Source organism: Loxodonta africana, chromosome 4 (assembly GCF_030014295.1).
Source record: "Loxodonta africana isolate mLoxAfr1 chromosome 4, mLoxAfr1.hap2, whole genome shotgun sequence".
NCBI classification, from domain to species: domain Eukaryota; kingdom Metazoa; phylum Chordata; class Mammalia; order Proboscidea; family Elephantidae; genus Loxodonta; species Loxodonta africana.
In genome coordinates this window covers 158,633,576-158,648,322 of record NC_087345.1, presented here as the reverse complement: position 1 = coordinate 158,648,322, position 14,747 = coordinate 158,633,576, and the positions used below count along the sequence as shown (strand labels likewise).

General features: G+C 41.8%; 1 protein-coding gene across 3 annotated transcripts in view; it reads right to left on the bottom strand.

Moving 5' to 3' along the window:
* SLC39A12 (solute carrier family 39 member 12) overlaps positions 1-12,908 on the bottom strand; it is an 83,251-nt gene extending 70,343 nt beyond the window's left edge. For all 3 annotated transcript variants that reach the window (XM_003410560.3, XM_010590698.3, XM_010590699.3), the window contains exons 1-2: positions 12,625-12,908; positions 5,144-5,425 (exon numbers count right to left, since the gene is read on the bottom strand). In XM_003410560.3, the coding sequence (XP_003410608.1) occupies positions 5,144-5,425; positions 12,625-12,885 (543 nt within the window). In that variant the 5' untranslated portion in view covers positions 12,886-12,908. The remainder of the gene's footprint in view (positions 1-5,143; positions 5,426-12,624) is intronic.
* Positions 12,909-14,747: the final 1,839 nt, after the last annotated feature.

Sequence of the window (14,747 nt, the reverse complement as noted above, 5' to 3'; positions counted from 1 at the left end):
CATAAATAGTATAGAAAACATTATAAAGAACATAGAAGAAAAACTAGATAACTGGGAGCTCCTAAAAATCAAACACTTATGCTCATCCAAAGACTTCACCAAAAGAGTAAAAAGACTACCTACAGACTGGGAAAAAGTTTTTAGCTATGATATTTCTGGTCAGCACCTGATCTCTAAAATCTACATGATACTTTAAAAACTCAACTGCAAAAAGACAAATAGCCTAATTAAAAAATGGGCAAAAGATATGAATAGACTCTTCACTAAAGAAGACATTCAGGTAGCTAACAGATACATGAGGAAATGTTCATGATTATTAGCCATTAGAGAAATGCAGATCAAAACTAAAACGAGATTTCATCTCACTCCAACAAGGCTGGCATTAATCCAAAAAACACAAAATAATATATGTTGGAGAGGCTGTGGAGAGACTGGAACACTTCTACACTGCTGGTGGGAATGTCAAATGGTACAACCACTTTGGAAATCGATTTGGCGCTTTCTTAAAAAGCTCAAAATAGAACTACCATACGATCCAGCAATCCCACTCCTTGGAATATATCCTAGAGAAAGAAGAGCCTTTACACGAACAGATACATGCACACCCATGTTTACTGCAGCACTATTTACAATAGCAAAAAGATGGAAGCAACCAAGGTGCCCATCAACGGATGAATGGATAAATAAATTATGGTATATTCATACAATGGAATACTTCGCATCGATAAAGAACAGTGATGAATCTGTGAAACATTTCATAACATGGAGGAACCTGGAAGGCATTATGCTGAGTGAAATTAGTCAGAGGCAAAAGGACAAATATTATATAAGACCACTATTATAAGATCTTGAGAAATAGTATAAACTGAGAAGAACACATACTTTTGCGGTTACGAGGCGGGGAGGGAGGGAGGGTGGCAGAGGGTTATTTACTGATTAGTTAGTAGATAAGAACTACTTTAGGTGAAGGGAAGGACAATACTTAATACAGGGAAGTTCAGCTCAACTGGACTGGACCAAAAGCAAAGAAGTTTCCGGGATAAACGGAATGCTTCAAAGGTCAGCAGAGTAAGGGCAGGGGGTTTGGGGACTATGGCTTAAGGGGACTTCTAACTCAATTGGCAAAATAATTCTATTATGAAAACATTCTGCATCCCACTTTGAAATGTGGTGTCTGGGGTCTTAAATGCTAACAAGCAGCCATCTAAGATGCATCAATTGGTCTCAACCCACCTGGATCAAAGGAGAATGAAGAACACCAAGGTCACACGATAACTATGAGCCCAAGAGACAGAAAGGGCCACATGAACCAGAGACTTACATCATCCTGAGACCAGAAGAACTAGATGGTGCCCGGCCACAACCGATGACTGCCCTGACAGGGAGCACAACGGAGAACCCCTGAGGGAGCAGGAGATCAGTGGGATGCAGACCCTAAATTCTCAAAAAAAGACCAGACTTAATGGTCTGACTGAGACTAGAGGAATCCCAGTGGTCATGGTCCCCAAACCTTCTGTTGGCCCAGGATAGGAGCCATTCCCGAAGACAACTCATCAGACACGGAAGGGACTGGACAATGGGTTGGAGAGAGATGTTGATGAAGAGTGAGCTACTTGTATCAGGTGGACACTTGAGACTGTGTTGGCATCTCCTGTCTGGAGGGGAGATGGGAGGGTAGAGAGGGTTAGAAACTGGCAAAATTGTCACGAAAGGAGAGACTGGAAGGGCTGACTCATTAGGGGGAGAGTAAGTGGGAGTATGGAGTAAGGTGTATATAAGCTTATATGTGACAGACTGACTTGATTTGTAAACGTTCACTTAAAGCTCAATAAAAATTATTAAAAAAAAAAAAAAAACCCTTGCTGTCGAGTCGATCCCGACTCATAGCGACCCTATAGTTTCCAAGGAGCGCCTAGCGCATTTGAGCTGCCAACCTTTTGGTTAACAGCCATAGCACTTAACCACTGTGTCACCAGGGTTTCCACAAGCCTCTTAGAAATGTGTTTTTTATGAAAGTTGTAAAAGAGTAGCAGCCTTAAAGTAGCATTGAGGATAAAGGACAATTTCTACCACGTTTTCCATCCCTGAAGTCCTTAGTATATGGTCAAGAATGCCCATCCTCCTTACAAGAGCCTAGTAGGGTTTATTTACCATGGAAACAGCAAATAAAGAACTGAGAGGGGAGGAAGCATTACCAGATTGAGTCAGGAAGATAGAGCACAGAGTAATTTGTAGCCAACTGACTGAAAGAGATCCATATTTGTGCCCATTCCAAAGAAAGGTGATCCAACAGAATGCAGAAATTCTCGAACAATGTCACATGCAAGTAAAATTTTGCTGAAGATAATTCAAAAGTGGTTGTAGCTGTACATTGACAGGGAATTGGCAGAAGTTCAAGCCAGATTCAGAAGAAGATGTGGAATGAGGGATATCATTGCTGATACCAGATGAATCTCGGCTGAAAGCAGAAAATATTGAAAAGACATTTACCAGTGTTTTATCAGCTATGCAAAGGTATTCAACTGTGTGGAATTGTGCCCATGAGGAACCTGTACATAGATCAAGAGGCAGTCGTTTGAACAGAACAAGGGAATATTGTGTGGTTTAAAATCAGAAAGTGTGTGTGTGAGGGTTGTATCCATTCACCATACTTATTCAATCTGTATGCTGAAGCAATAATCTGAGAAGCTGGACTACATGAAGAACGCAGGATCAGGATTGGACGAAGACTCATTAATAAGCTGTGATATGCAGATGATACAACCTTGCTGGCAGGAAGTGAAGAGGACTTGAAGCACTTACTGATGAAAATCAAAGACTACAGCCTTCAGTATGAATTGCACCTCAACATAAAACAAAAATCCTCACAATTGCACCAATAAGCCACATCATAATAAATGGAAAAAAGATTGAAGTTGTAAATGATTTCTCTTTACTTGGATCCACAATCAACGCCCATGGAAGCAGCAGTCGAGGAATCAAACAACGTATTGCACTGGGCAAAGGTGCTGCAAAACACCTCTTTAAAGTGTTAAAAAGCAAATATGTCACTTTAAGAACTAAGGTGTGCCTGACCCAAGCCATGGTATTTTTAAATGCCTCATATGCATGCAAAAGCTGGACAATGAATAAGGAAGACTGAAAAAGAATTGATGACTTTGAATTGTGGTGTTGGTGAAGAATTTTGAATATACCATTGATTGCCTTGGTGAAGAATTTTGAATATACCATTGATTGCCAAAAGAACAAACAAATCTGTCTTGGAAGAAGTACAACCAGAATGCTCTTTAGAAGCAAGGATGGCGAGACTACATCTCACATACTTGGGATGTGTTATCAGGAGGGGTCAGTCCCTGGAGAAGGACACTATGCTTGGCAAAGTAGAGGGTCAGCCAAAAAAAAAAAAGAAGACCTTTAATGAGACGGCTTGACAAAATGGCTTCAACAACGGGCTCAAACAAATCAATGATTATGAGAATGGCACAGGACCGGACAGTATTTCATTCTGTCGTATGTAGGGTTGCTATGAGTTGGAACTGACTGGTCAGCACCTAACAACAGCAAAAGTTTGGAGGAAAGAGAATGATAGAATGGAGGGGTATTTACATACTGGGCAATTAAGGAAAATGGCTGCATTAGGATATTATGGTGGAAAGTTGTTCTCTCCTGGAGTTGATTGAAGACCACCTGGCATGGCCCTTAGTGGCTTGGCCTCTGGAGGCTGAGTCCTGTGCAGGTCAAAACCTAGAAATGGTACTAGTGATAGGCCTGGATATCAGTATCTTAGGTGGCTTTACACCCTCTCGTTGGAAATAGCAGCAGCCTGGAGTGAGGTCCAACAGGCCACCTTCAGAAGCCTGGATTGATTGACTTCCTAGGGTAACCCTAGCCTAGGTGAATGTGCTAAAGGCCCCTTGGCAGAAACTAGAGATAGTAGTGTCCTCCAGTAGATGATTGTACTAATGCCTAGCAAAGGGCTATGACTCTGCAGGAGTTAAATTCTTGTTAAATGAATAGATGGATAAAGGAGTTTTACACAATAATATTGGATTATTTTATTCTGTTCTGGGAATGTTTTATCTCACACTCAGAAGCCCAGGTATTTGCAGTATGTGTTGGATAACCAGAAAGCTGGGTTGACGATATACACACCGTCAGCTTTTAAGTGCTGTGATTCCATTCCTGTCTGTAGCAAAAGGCAGCAACAGGTAAAAAAAAAAAAAAAAAACAGTGGGTGCTGTGAGAGATGAGAAGACTTCTTGCACACAGGCAGCATGAATCAAAGGTCACAAAAGGGATATGGTCTGTGCTGATTGTCGTGAATAATGCTTTCTTCAAGCGCTGCCTTCTGCCAGTAGGGTTCAGTCCTTGGAGCCTGGTCAAAAAACCTTGAGTCACAGTGACTTCAGTGCTGAAGGGGACTCAGCAGAGGGTTGCCCTGTCACCTGGCCTGTACACCCACCCACCACCTAGCTTCTGGCCCAAACTCATCTGACAATTGTTGTTGTTGTTAGGTGCCACTGAACCAATTTTCAACTCATAGCCACCCCATGCGACAGAGTAGAACGTCCCCATAGGGTTTCTAGGCTGTAATCTTTATAGGAGAAGATCTCCAGGTCTTTCTTCTGTGGGGCTGCTGGGTGGGTTCGAACCTCTAACTTTTCCGTTAACAGCTGAGTGCTTAACTTTTGCACCACCAGGGCTCCTTATCTGGCAATTAGCAGTGAGTGAAACAAAAACAAAACCAGTTGCCACCATGTTGATTCTGACGCATGGCAACGCCACATACGTCACAGTAGAATGGCACTCCACAAGGTTTTCAATGGCTGTGACCTTTCAGAAGTAGATCACCAGGTCTTTCTTCTGAGGTGCCTCTTGATGGATTCGAACCACCAACTTTTCAGTTAGTAGTCAAGTACTTAACTGTTTGCATCACCTGGGGACTCCTAGTAGTAAAATATTACATTTCCACTGTGAGACTCAGAAGTTTAAATGATGTCACTTAACATCCCATAACTGAAAACCACAAACACTTACCTTTCTCAGAAGTCTTTTAATGTATTAGGAATAAATAAGTGACTAAAAGGAGGCTATGAGTCTGTATCAGAGAAGCAGAGCCAGTTAACAATTCTGCCATTCTTACCTGGCTCCTGGAAGTGTTAAAGTACTGCCTGGTGAAAGCCAAGATATCTTCGGTTTCGTTCTTTGAAAGGAAGTGGGAGTCTTCATCCTGCCTGAGGCTGAGGAGGCTGTGTAGGTAGAACGTATACTCCGTGTTACTCATGCTGAGCTTTGAAGAGCAGATCTCTTCCTGGTGGACAATGTAATAGAGGAGGAGAAGGGAAATCCTCTGGAACACTTCCTCTCTGAACTGATCTTCAAAGTCTGCTCCAGCTATCAGTAACAGAGCATCTGGTTCAAAGCACTGCTCGAAAAAAAAACAAAAAACAAAAAACAAAGTTTTACAAAGAGTCCCAGAACACTAACGACCCCTGAGTCTCCACTGCCTATTACTTTATAAGTAGTGAGGAAAAGGTAGGCAGGCTCAAAAGCCAGATTCAACTAAGACAGCTGTACTCGGACTTGTACATAATGATGGTGTCCTTCTAGGGAACCCTTTTTCACTAAGAGTAGTCCCTCTGTCTCTAGCTACAGTGGCCAGAAGTTATCCATTTGCCACCATGAGTAAAACCAGTGACCCTTTGACACTTAAAGCGATGCCCCATGGCACTTACCATCAAGTCCAGACTCCTTACATTTTCCCACAGTTTTCTCCATGGCCTAGCTCCTACTACTCTCACTAAAATTCTACCTCTAGGATTTTCTGTCTTCCACCAAGCTCTTCCCCCCATCTTTCAGGTCTCCTTGTTCCTCTCATTTCTCGGGGCTCAGTTTAAAGCACCACCTTCTCAGGAAAGCCTTCCGGAATACCCTGTCCAGAGCAGAAAGCATAGTGAGCACTGTACAGTAGCAATATAATACAACCCACACCTGGGAGCCACACGTGTCATTATTAATCTTCTAGTAGGCCCTTTGGAGACTCTGGATGGTGCAAACTGCTAACATGCTCAGCTGCTAACTGCAAAGTTGGAGCTTCGAGTCCACCCAGAAGTGCCTCAGAAGAAAGGCCTCGTGATCTACTTCCAAAAAATCAACCACTGAAAAGCTTTTGGAGCACAGTTCTGTTCTGACACACACAGGGTCACTACCTTTGAGTCAAACTCATCTCAAGAGTACCTGGTTAGTAGCTACATTTAAAAAAAATAATAAGAAACTGGTGAAATTAATTTAAATAACCTTTTTATCTAATCTTGTATATACAAGATATGACCATTTCAACACATAAGCAAAATTTAAAAATCATCAGTGAGATAGATGTCTTATATTCCCTTTTGTTGCACTAAGTCTTCCAATTCTGGTGTGTATTTTACACTTTCCAGCATATCTCAGTTTGGACTAGCCACATACCAAGTGCTCAACAGCCACATGGAGTGAGGGGCTACCATGTTGGACAGTGCGGTATCTTTTTATTTTCTTCAGAGCACTAATATCCTAAAATTACTTTGTTTATTGACTTCCTCTATTCCGTGTGAGAACACGGACCCCACTAGGTTAATGTCTCATCTGCTTTGTGCAAGGTTCTGTCCCCAGCACCTAGCACAATGCTGGGCACTTAAGAGGTGTGAGAGTTGAATAAATGAATGAATGATTGAATGAATGAAAGCCACTTCCCCGTCTTCTATGCCACATAAGAGAATTAATAAGACAATGTTTCTGCATACATATTTGCTTCACCAAAACCAAAGGTAGGTCTCTGGTTCTTCTAATCTGAGAAGATTACATGGCAGAAGAAAGTATTTGCGGTAACGTGGTGAGACAGTGAGAAAAAGATGGGCACAGGGTCGTGGACGGGAACCCCTCTCAGCAAGGCAGAAGCTGCCTTCCTTCATAGACAGTTGGGCGATCTCAGGAATTCTCAAAAGATCAAAGCAGCAGCTATTCTGCAGCCACACCACCTCAGAGCGTAGGCATGGCTGTCTTGAGCCCCAAGAGATTTGTTCCATGGTGAAGACAACTTACTACAATCTCCCTCTGTCTGTCCTTCTCTGAGGTGGAAGTTTCTGGAGCTCTAACTCCATGTCTGCTGTGCAGCCCACTGAGTAACAGCTGGTACATACCGTCTGAGTCAGGAAGAAACAAATGTCATCCATATCCAAAGCAAAGCATTAATCACGTTCTTCCCAGAGCCAGGCAGACTCCACACCCTCCCCACTCAACTGCAGCGGGGAGGGGGGAGGTGAACTCAGAAAACAGACACAGGTTTCACAGTGCCGGCTCTTAATGCGGAGGTTTAGCTCCACCACCCAAATCTCAGCAGCCCTTCTCTGTTCCCTAAGTAACCCATGAGAAAAGTCCACGGCTTGGCAGCCATTGGCAGGGCTGACACCAAGACCTAAGGAAGTGAATCAGTTGAAAACAAAAATGTCATAAATTCATTCTTTGTAGGAAATGACCTCCTGAAACCAAACTATTGGTAGTACCAGCTACCCTTTACTGACAGTCCTGTGCCCAGCATCTGCTAAACACCTTATCTATTCAGGCTTTTCTCACTGTATGAATCTAATTGGTTGTAGAAAACATAAAGGATAATAAAATTTTTTGATAGAAGGAACCTTATATCACGACTTTAGGTGGGAAAAATAAAATGTCCCCAGCTTATATAATAATCTAGCAAATATGTCTGCATAATAGAAAGCATTTAGAATGGCAATTACCTAGTTATTTCATGCATAATGTGTTAATTAATTGGTACATCTGTGTGTAGTATGCTGTAAGGATTCTGCGCAGGATAAACATGCATTATGTTTTTCTTCAAGGAGCCCTGATGACACCGTGGTTAAGTGCTCGAGGGCTAACTGAAAGGTCGGTGGTTTGAACCCAGCAGCTGCTCCATGGAAAACAGATGTGACAGTCTGCTTCCATAAAGATTTACAGCCTTGGAAACCCTATAGAGCAGATCAACTCTGTCCTATAGGGTCTCTATGAGTCAGAATTGATTCAGTGGCGATGGGTTTGAGTTTTTTTTTTTTTTTAATGTTTTTCTTCTAAGATGGACCCATCTATATACTTGATGTTCAGCACCTTCAACCAGTAATTTTCTCTGCCTCATATTTGATAGGAAAAGGGGTCAGTAAGGAGGATTGAGGTTTTCAAAGACTCTTATGTCAATCAGAATGAGAACATAATACAATCAAAGTGTTGAATAAGTTCATATGGAGATATTTTTAAGCATTTCTCAAGTTGCTTAATGGGGCTGGGTAACTAAGAAGAAGGATATCAACAACGCAAGGAGTAGAATGCTTAAGAGGCCACCAGACCATGCACATGTGACTGGGGCTCAGCTGACCAGCACACAGCACTGGACTTGACCATGCCCCATCCCACCTGAGGTTCCTGAGTCTCCTGCCAATTCCCAGCTCTTCCCCAATGTTTTTGCTGTGCACCTTTCTAGCACTGGGATAGAGGGATGTGGCATAGGACAGCAGAGAATTGGGTAAGAAGCGGGTATTCATTCCAGAGTTGGTTTGTAAAAACATACAATGTGGAAGGCAAAAATGGTACCTGACTCTACAAAGTTTAAGGTAGTTACAGAAGCATCTTATTTTGTCTGGATAGAGATTTCCATCATTTTGAATAAGCAGTTCTTTGCTTAACCCTTGCTTTAGTTTTTGAGGCCTCCTAGACTGAAGCTTAACTGTGAATTAAATGACTAGGGGCTGAAAACTTTGTACTATTTTATGAGATTTGTGCCTTAGAGAAGTTACCTTAATAAAGAGGACTTCGGCTTCCAGAGCTATCCTAAGGAAATGTTCACTCCTACACTGGGCATACACAGCCATTTGCCGTGGAGCAGACTCTGACTCATGGTGACCACATGTGTGTCAGCACAGAACTGGGCTCCGTGAGGTTTTCAAAGGCTGATTTTTCATATCCGGACTCCCAGGTCTTTCTTCTGTGGCACTTCTGGGTAGACTCAAACCTCCAACCTTTCTGTTAGCAGCCAAGCGTATTAACCATTTGCAATACTCAGGGGGAAACAGGATTAAAAACACTATGGGGGTTGGTGGGGTGGGCTGAAATTTTAAGTTAATCACCACTAGATTTGCTTTTGTTTTTAAAGTCTTTAGCAGGGACTCAATTATATTTGAGAGACAGTGTTCAGAAAAAGTTTGCAATGAGTCCCCCCCTCCCCACAAATAGGCATCAAGTTCCATCCAGACAGCTGACTGTTTGGTAAAGTGACTCTTTGTTAAAGAAGAATAGACTCATTCAGGAATAATCCATTGATTTTCCTTTTAATCAAGTCAGGTGGGGGCATAAGGTTTAAAGGAAAAAACCATGGATTTCTGAGAATTAGTTTTAAATATTTCATAAGGAAATAAACTTGGGGGGGGAACCTGAATAAAATATGAGGACAAGTCCTACCAAGTTAAATGAAATATCCAGATACCAACACCAGTTGCCATTAATTCCAACACCTAGCAACGCCATGTGTGTCAGAGTAGAACTGTGCTCCATAGGGTTTTCAGTGGCTGGTTTTTCAGAAGTAGATCCTCGTAAGAAAGGCCTGGTGATCTGCTTCTGAAAAATCAGCCATTGAAAACCCTGCAGAACACAGCTCTACCTTGATACACGTGCAGCTTCCATGAGTCAGAGTTAATTTGGGGGCAACTGCTTTGGTTTTTTTGACAGGTGCTTCTGAGGAGGGCGGTTCACAGTGCCCTGCAGACCCTGCTCCATTGTCCCTGGAAAAGGAAGGATCAGACATTACTGTGAGGTAGAGGGAACCAAGAGTCCCTGGACTCCCATGCCATATGTGTATGGCCATGTGATCTTCGCCTAATTCTCTGTGAGGAGGAACTCACTACCTCAGACTTATGATGAGGTAGCTGAGGTTGAGCATGTTCTAACAGTCGGTAGGTGCCAGAACAGGGATTTAGGCCCATTGCTAACCGACCTTTTCGCTTCACCATGTCAGGAACCTAGGTAGGGCCATGATTCCCATCTTTGCTGAAGCAGAATTCGTTCTCTTAGGGTTACTTGATCCTTTATTAAGTTCATTGAAACTCCCTTCTAACATTTCTCTTTTAAAAAAAACAAAATAAAATAAAAAAGAAGCCATGATCAGGAAGAACTATCCACTTTCAAAGGCACAGTGGTCTGTCTCAGTATGATTTAGATTGATTTTTAAAATTTCTGGTTTTACCCAGACCCAAAATAAAATTGGGAACATTTATTCCCTCCCACAAATTCAAGACACCACCTCCTCCTTTTTTCAGACATTCAGGGGTATGGAAACACCCCTGTTGCCCTCTTTTTACCACAGGATTTCTGCGTGAGCCCTGCCTCTCAAGCACAAAGTCGCTAAAAAACCAAAAAAGACTGAACAACAAGCTGAAGCCTTGCGGTGTTTGTGAAATCATTAGAACACAGTTTCCCCCGGCTGTTCTTAAGTGACACGGAGACATTTGTGGGTTCCTCACTGATGGGTGAAGCTCTCGGTGAACTGAAGTCCTCAGAGCATGTGAGGCCAAGATTCGGCCTTTGTTTCATCTCAGTCTCTTTCACAGAAAAAAAAAAAAAAGAAAGAAATAGTAGCAGCAAGAGGATGAAACCATTAAAGGCAGCGTTTCACTTTCTGGGAATGAAATCAATTCAAATTGAAGACAATTTGGCCAAACTAACAGAAAACAGTAAGTGCAAGACAGATACCCCCCCTAAAAAAATGAAGAACGATTTGGCATGTTTACATTCCCCCTAACAAAACTAGTATTCGACCAGCCTTAATAAGGCCCTTCAAGTTGTTAGCGGAGAACATTCCCCTGAAGCAAATTCTTAGAGACCATGAATAAGATATGACTCCTAGTTACTTCCAGTGAGAAGTCATTTTTTTCTTAGGTTGCTCTCTATATAAAATATTGTCATCACAGAGGAGTTACCTACTGTAACACATGTTTTCTCTAAGAACCACCGGGAATTTTAATAATTATTATATTACTTATTGTTTCTACAGAATAGAGAGAAATTCTCTCCATGAGCAAGACCCTTCTGTCGTAAAATTTAAAAAAATGAAAAAAAAAAAAAAACCACTTGGCCAGTAAATATTTTCCCTAGAACTACGCATGAGGGAGAAAGTCTGCCAAAATTTATTTTGGGGTAGTTACTTGCTTCTGTTTCATTTATTTATTCATTCATTCACTTATTTATTCACGGGTTTATTCTGAAAAAAATCTAGTGGGTCAAAAAAGGGAGGATGAAGAGCGTTTTCGGTTTGCAGCTATTTTAAGACATGGCCGCTGGGCGCTTACCTCCTGTGCCGCTGTTCCTTGTAATCCCACCTTCCTTCTGCCATACCACCCACCTGCCCTCATGGTAACCTTCTCAGTCCCATCTGTTCTTACATTAAAATGGCCTGGCAAAAAAAAAAACTGTTGCCATAGATTCTGACTCACAGCGACCCTATAGGACAGAGTAGAAAAGCCCCATAGGGTTTCCGAAGAGCTGCTGGTGGATTTGAACGGCCAACCTTTGGTGTAGCAGCCATAGCTCACTGTAGCTCTTAACCACTGCACCACCAGGTTCCCAAATGGCCCGGAGAGCTTTGAAAAAATCCCTCCTTAAGCAAGTGACATCTCGATCTCTGGAGGACAAGCCCAGCAGGGGTGTTTTGTGAGCCCTGCCCAGGTGATTCTGATGTGCAGCCAGGACTGAGATTCACAGCATAGGCCAGGAAGAGGCTGTGAGTCAGGACTCACGCACTGCAGCTCCAATTTTAGGTCCACCTCTATCATTTCCTTCCCCCAGCCCCAGATTCTTCATTTTTAAGATGATTATCTAATTCATTAACTCCCCACCACACAAGATACTAGCAAAAATCAATATCCAGCAGAAAGTACTTAAAATTCAACTTCAGACAATTATCAGAATAATATTAACACAAAATAATACAGGAAAACCTGCAAAAACTGGAACAAGTCTAAGGCAGAAACCTGACAGAGAGGGAAAACTCAAATATTTTCCACTAAAATGAGCAATAGAAAAGTGGTAAGACTTCACCCTGTCAAAGGCGGAAAACTTTTGAGACCTGGGAAAACAAGGCAGTCCCAGCAAGTTCTGGCTCTCAACGGTTTCACTGCATTAGCAAAATATTACTATTATGCTACAGAAAACAAATGGCATCTATTTGTGCAATCCTGTGAAAGTTCACTGCAGGCAAAAGAAAAGGATTAGTAAATCAGAAAGAAGACTAAAAGTTCACATTTGCAAATAAGTATCTCTAAACATGTCGCTATGAGTCGGAATCGACTCGACGGCACTGGGTTTTTGCAAACATGCAGAAGGGCTATGGAATGGCTTACTTAAACATTTCCTTTTTAATGATGAAATGTTCTGTCTTTACCTGTTATCCACAGAATGCTGAATGACTGGTTATATCCCAGATATGGGAGTTATTTTACCACAATGCATTGCCTGCCTGGACATTGAAAGATCTAAATGACTATACAATCCATTAACCTCTTTCAAACGTGCCCTGCTAATTGATCCTAGTTCTACTGCACTGACCAGATTGCAATCTTCTTGCATTCCATTTGTCCTCCGTGGGCACCCAGTTTCCTGCAACAGTCTTTTCATGAGGCTTTTTGACTGGTTCAGAGGTGGGTGGTCACCAGCGGAGAGAATTCGAAGTACATCTGTCAGATGGCCTGGACTCCAGGTGCTGTTGTTGTCCTGGGTTGAAGGGTTTTCTGGCTGAGTTTCTACCATAAGGCTGAGTAGAAGCAACAATGGCATCCAAAATATTGAAAACTTTGTCCAGAAACACATTTCTGTTCTTCCTTTTACTTGAGTCTGTCTTGGATGGAGAAGAAGAGGGGAATGCTGTTCACAGTGTAAACTTGCAACAGGAGAAATTTCTGTGGTGAAGGGGAAAAATAAAGGCCTCAATTATTTCGCCTGCAACATGTTTGAAAGGATTCATTAATTGGGTGGCTAAGCTGATTTGTAATGACAAGCTGTTTCTAAACAACAGGGGGTCTGTAGGTATTTCATAACCCTAAACACCAGGAAAACTACCATGGCTGTAGACATTCAAACTGTAGCAGGTTAGCTAAGAAGCTTATTTTATTGTCTTTCTGTGAACTACACATGCAGTTGTTGTTATGTGCTGTTGAGTCAATTCCAATTCATAGGACCCTATATGACAAGGTAGAACTGCTCCATAGGGTTTCATAGCCTGTAATCTTTATAGGAGCAGATTGCCAGGTCTTTTCTCCAGAGGAGCGGCTCTGGATTCAAACCACAGACCTTTCAGTTAGCAGCTGAGCACTTAACCATTGAGCCACTGGGGCTCCTTGAACTAAGCATAGAGTCAGAAAATTAGGAAGAATACATTTCTCAGTTTATCCTGCACATGGTACAAGTTCTAAGACTCAACAGAGGAAACACTTGCATTTTATCTCATAGTAAAGTAGAATTGCAAGTGATCTGTGCTCCTAATCACTGAAGTAAGGGAAAATAATGTTTACTGAATTACCAACATAATGTTGAATTATAAGGCTTTAGACAAAGTAGTGTACTGGAGGAAAATACCCACTTTCAGGCATTCACTTCTGAGCTCACTGATAATTTTGTTGGTTTATTAAGAATCAAGATTCTGGAGTACAAAATGTCTTAGGAAAACAAGAGAATTTCAGGACCTCACCAGTCACGATGAGACCAATCACTCACCGGTCACTGATGGGGGGGTGCAGATTTTAGGTTAATCAACGTTCTGGAAAAAAATTAATCTCTCCAGCCAATCGCTTAAGACACACAAAATGTTAACAGCATCTCACGTCAGATCCTGGCCGAGAGATGAGCTGATAATGACTGTGGGGTAGTCACAAAGACGAGGGATTACTTTTACTGTTTAAAAAAGAGTTTAAGATTCTTACGCTAGCGTTTAAAAACGGCGGAGGATGATACAAACATTTCTAAACCCAGTGCTTACCTTCAGAAGATAGATAAATGGTTATTTATCTGGAGCTCTGCGGCCTTTTAAATCTTGGAGAGTAATTCGTGGTTACAAAGTCCTTCGTTTTTAAAATTCCTTGATGGTGCACTGGGAACTCGAGGGGATTATTCAGCCTGGAGAAGTTTCCAGTTGCTATGGAGAGAGCGGCTCTGAAGGTAACAATGAAGGTGGACAAAAGTGAGAACACTTTCTGTCTGGCAGATTTTCAGGATAATTAAATAAATGTGGCTAATGAATCAGACTCTTTGTATCAATATTTACCAATTTACTTAGAATCATCTGCAGTCACTTGCCTTTTAAGGGATGGAATCTAGGTCAAAGGATCTCACCTTGCAGAAATGGAAAGACTGCAAAATCAAGATTTCTTTCTCTCCAGTTGATTCTTTGATAACTGTTTTATCCAGACTTAAACCAAGCATTTGCTGAAAAGATGTGCTCTTTAGAAACTTATTTATTTGACAAGGTACAGAAGTTTAAAAAATTAAGGCACTTATAAATGGATTTTTCAGACAAAAAGAGGACAATAAAACCTGGGAAAGCTGGAACCTGTGTAAGGCGGAAACCTGTCAGAGAAGGAATAAAACATTTTCCACTAAAAGGAGCTATTAAAAAAAAGCGGTAAGACTGCACCCTGTCAAAGGTGGTGAACCTTCAAGACCCAGAAAAACAAAGC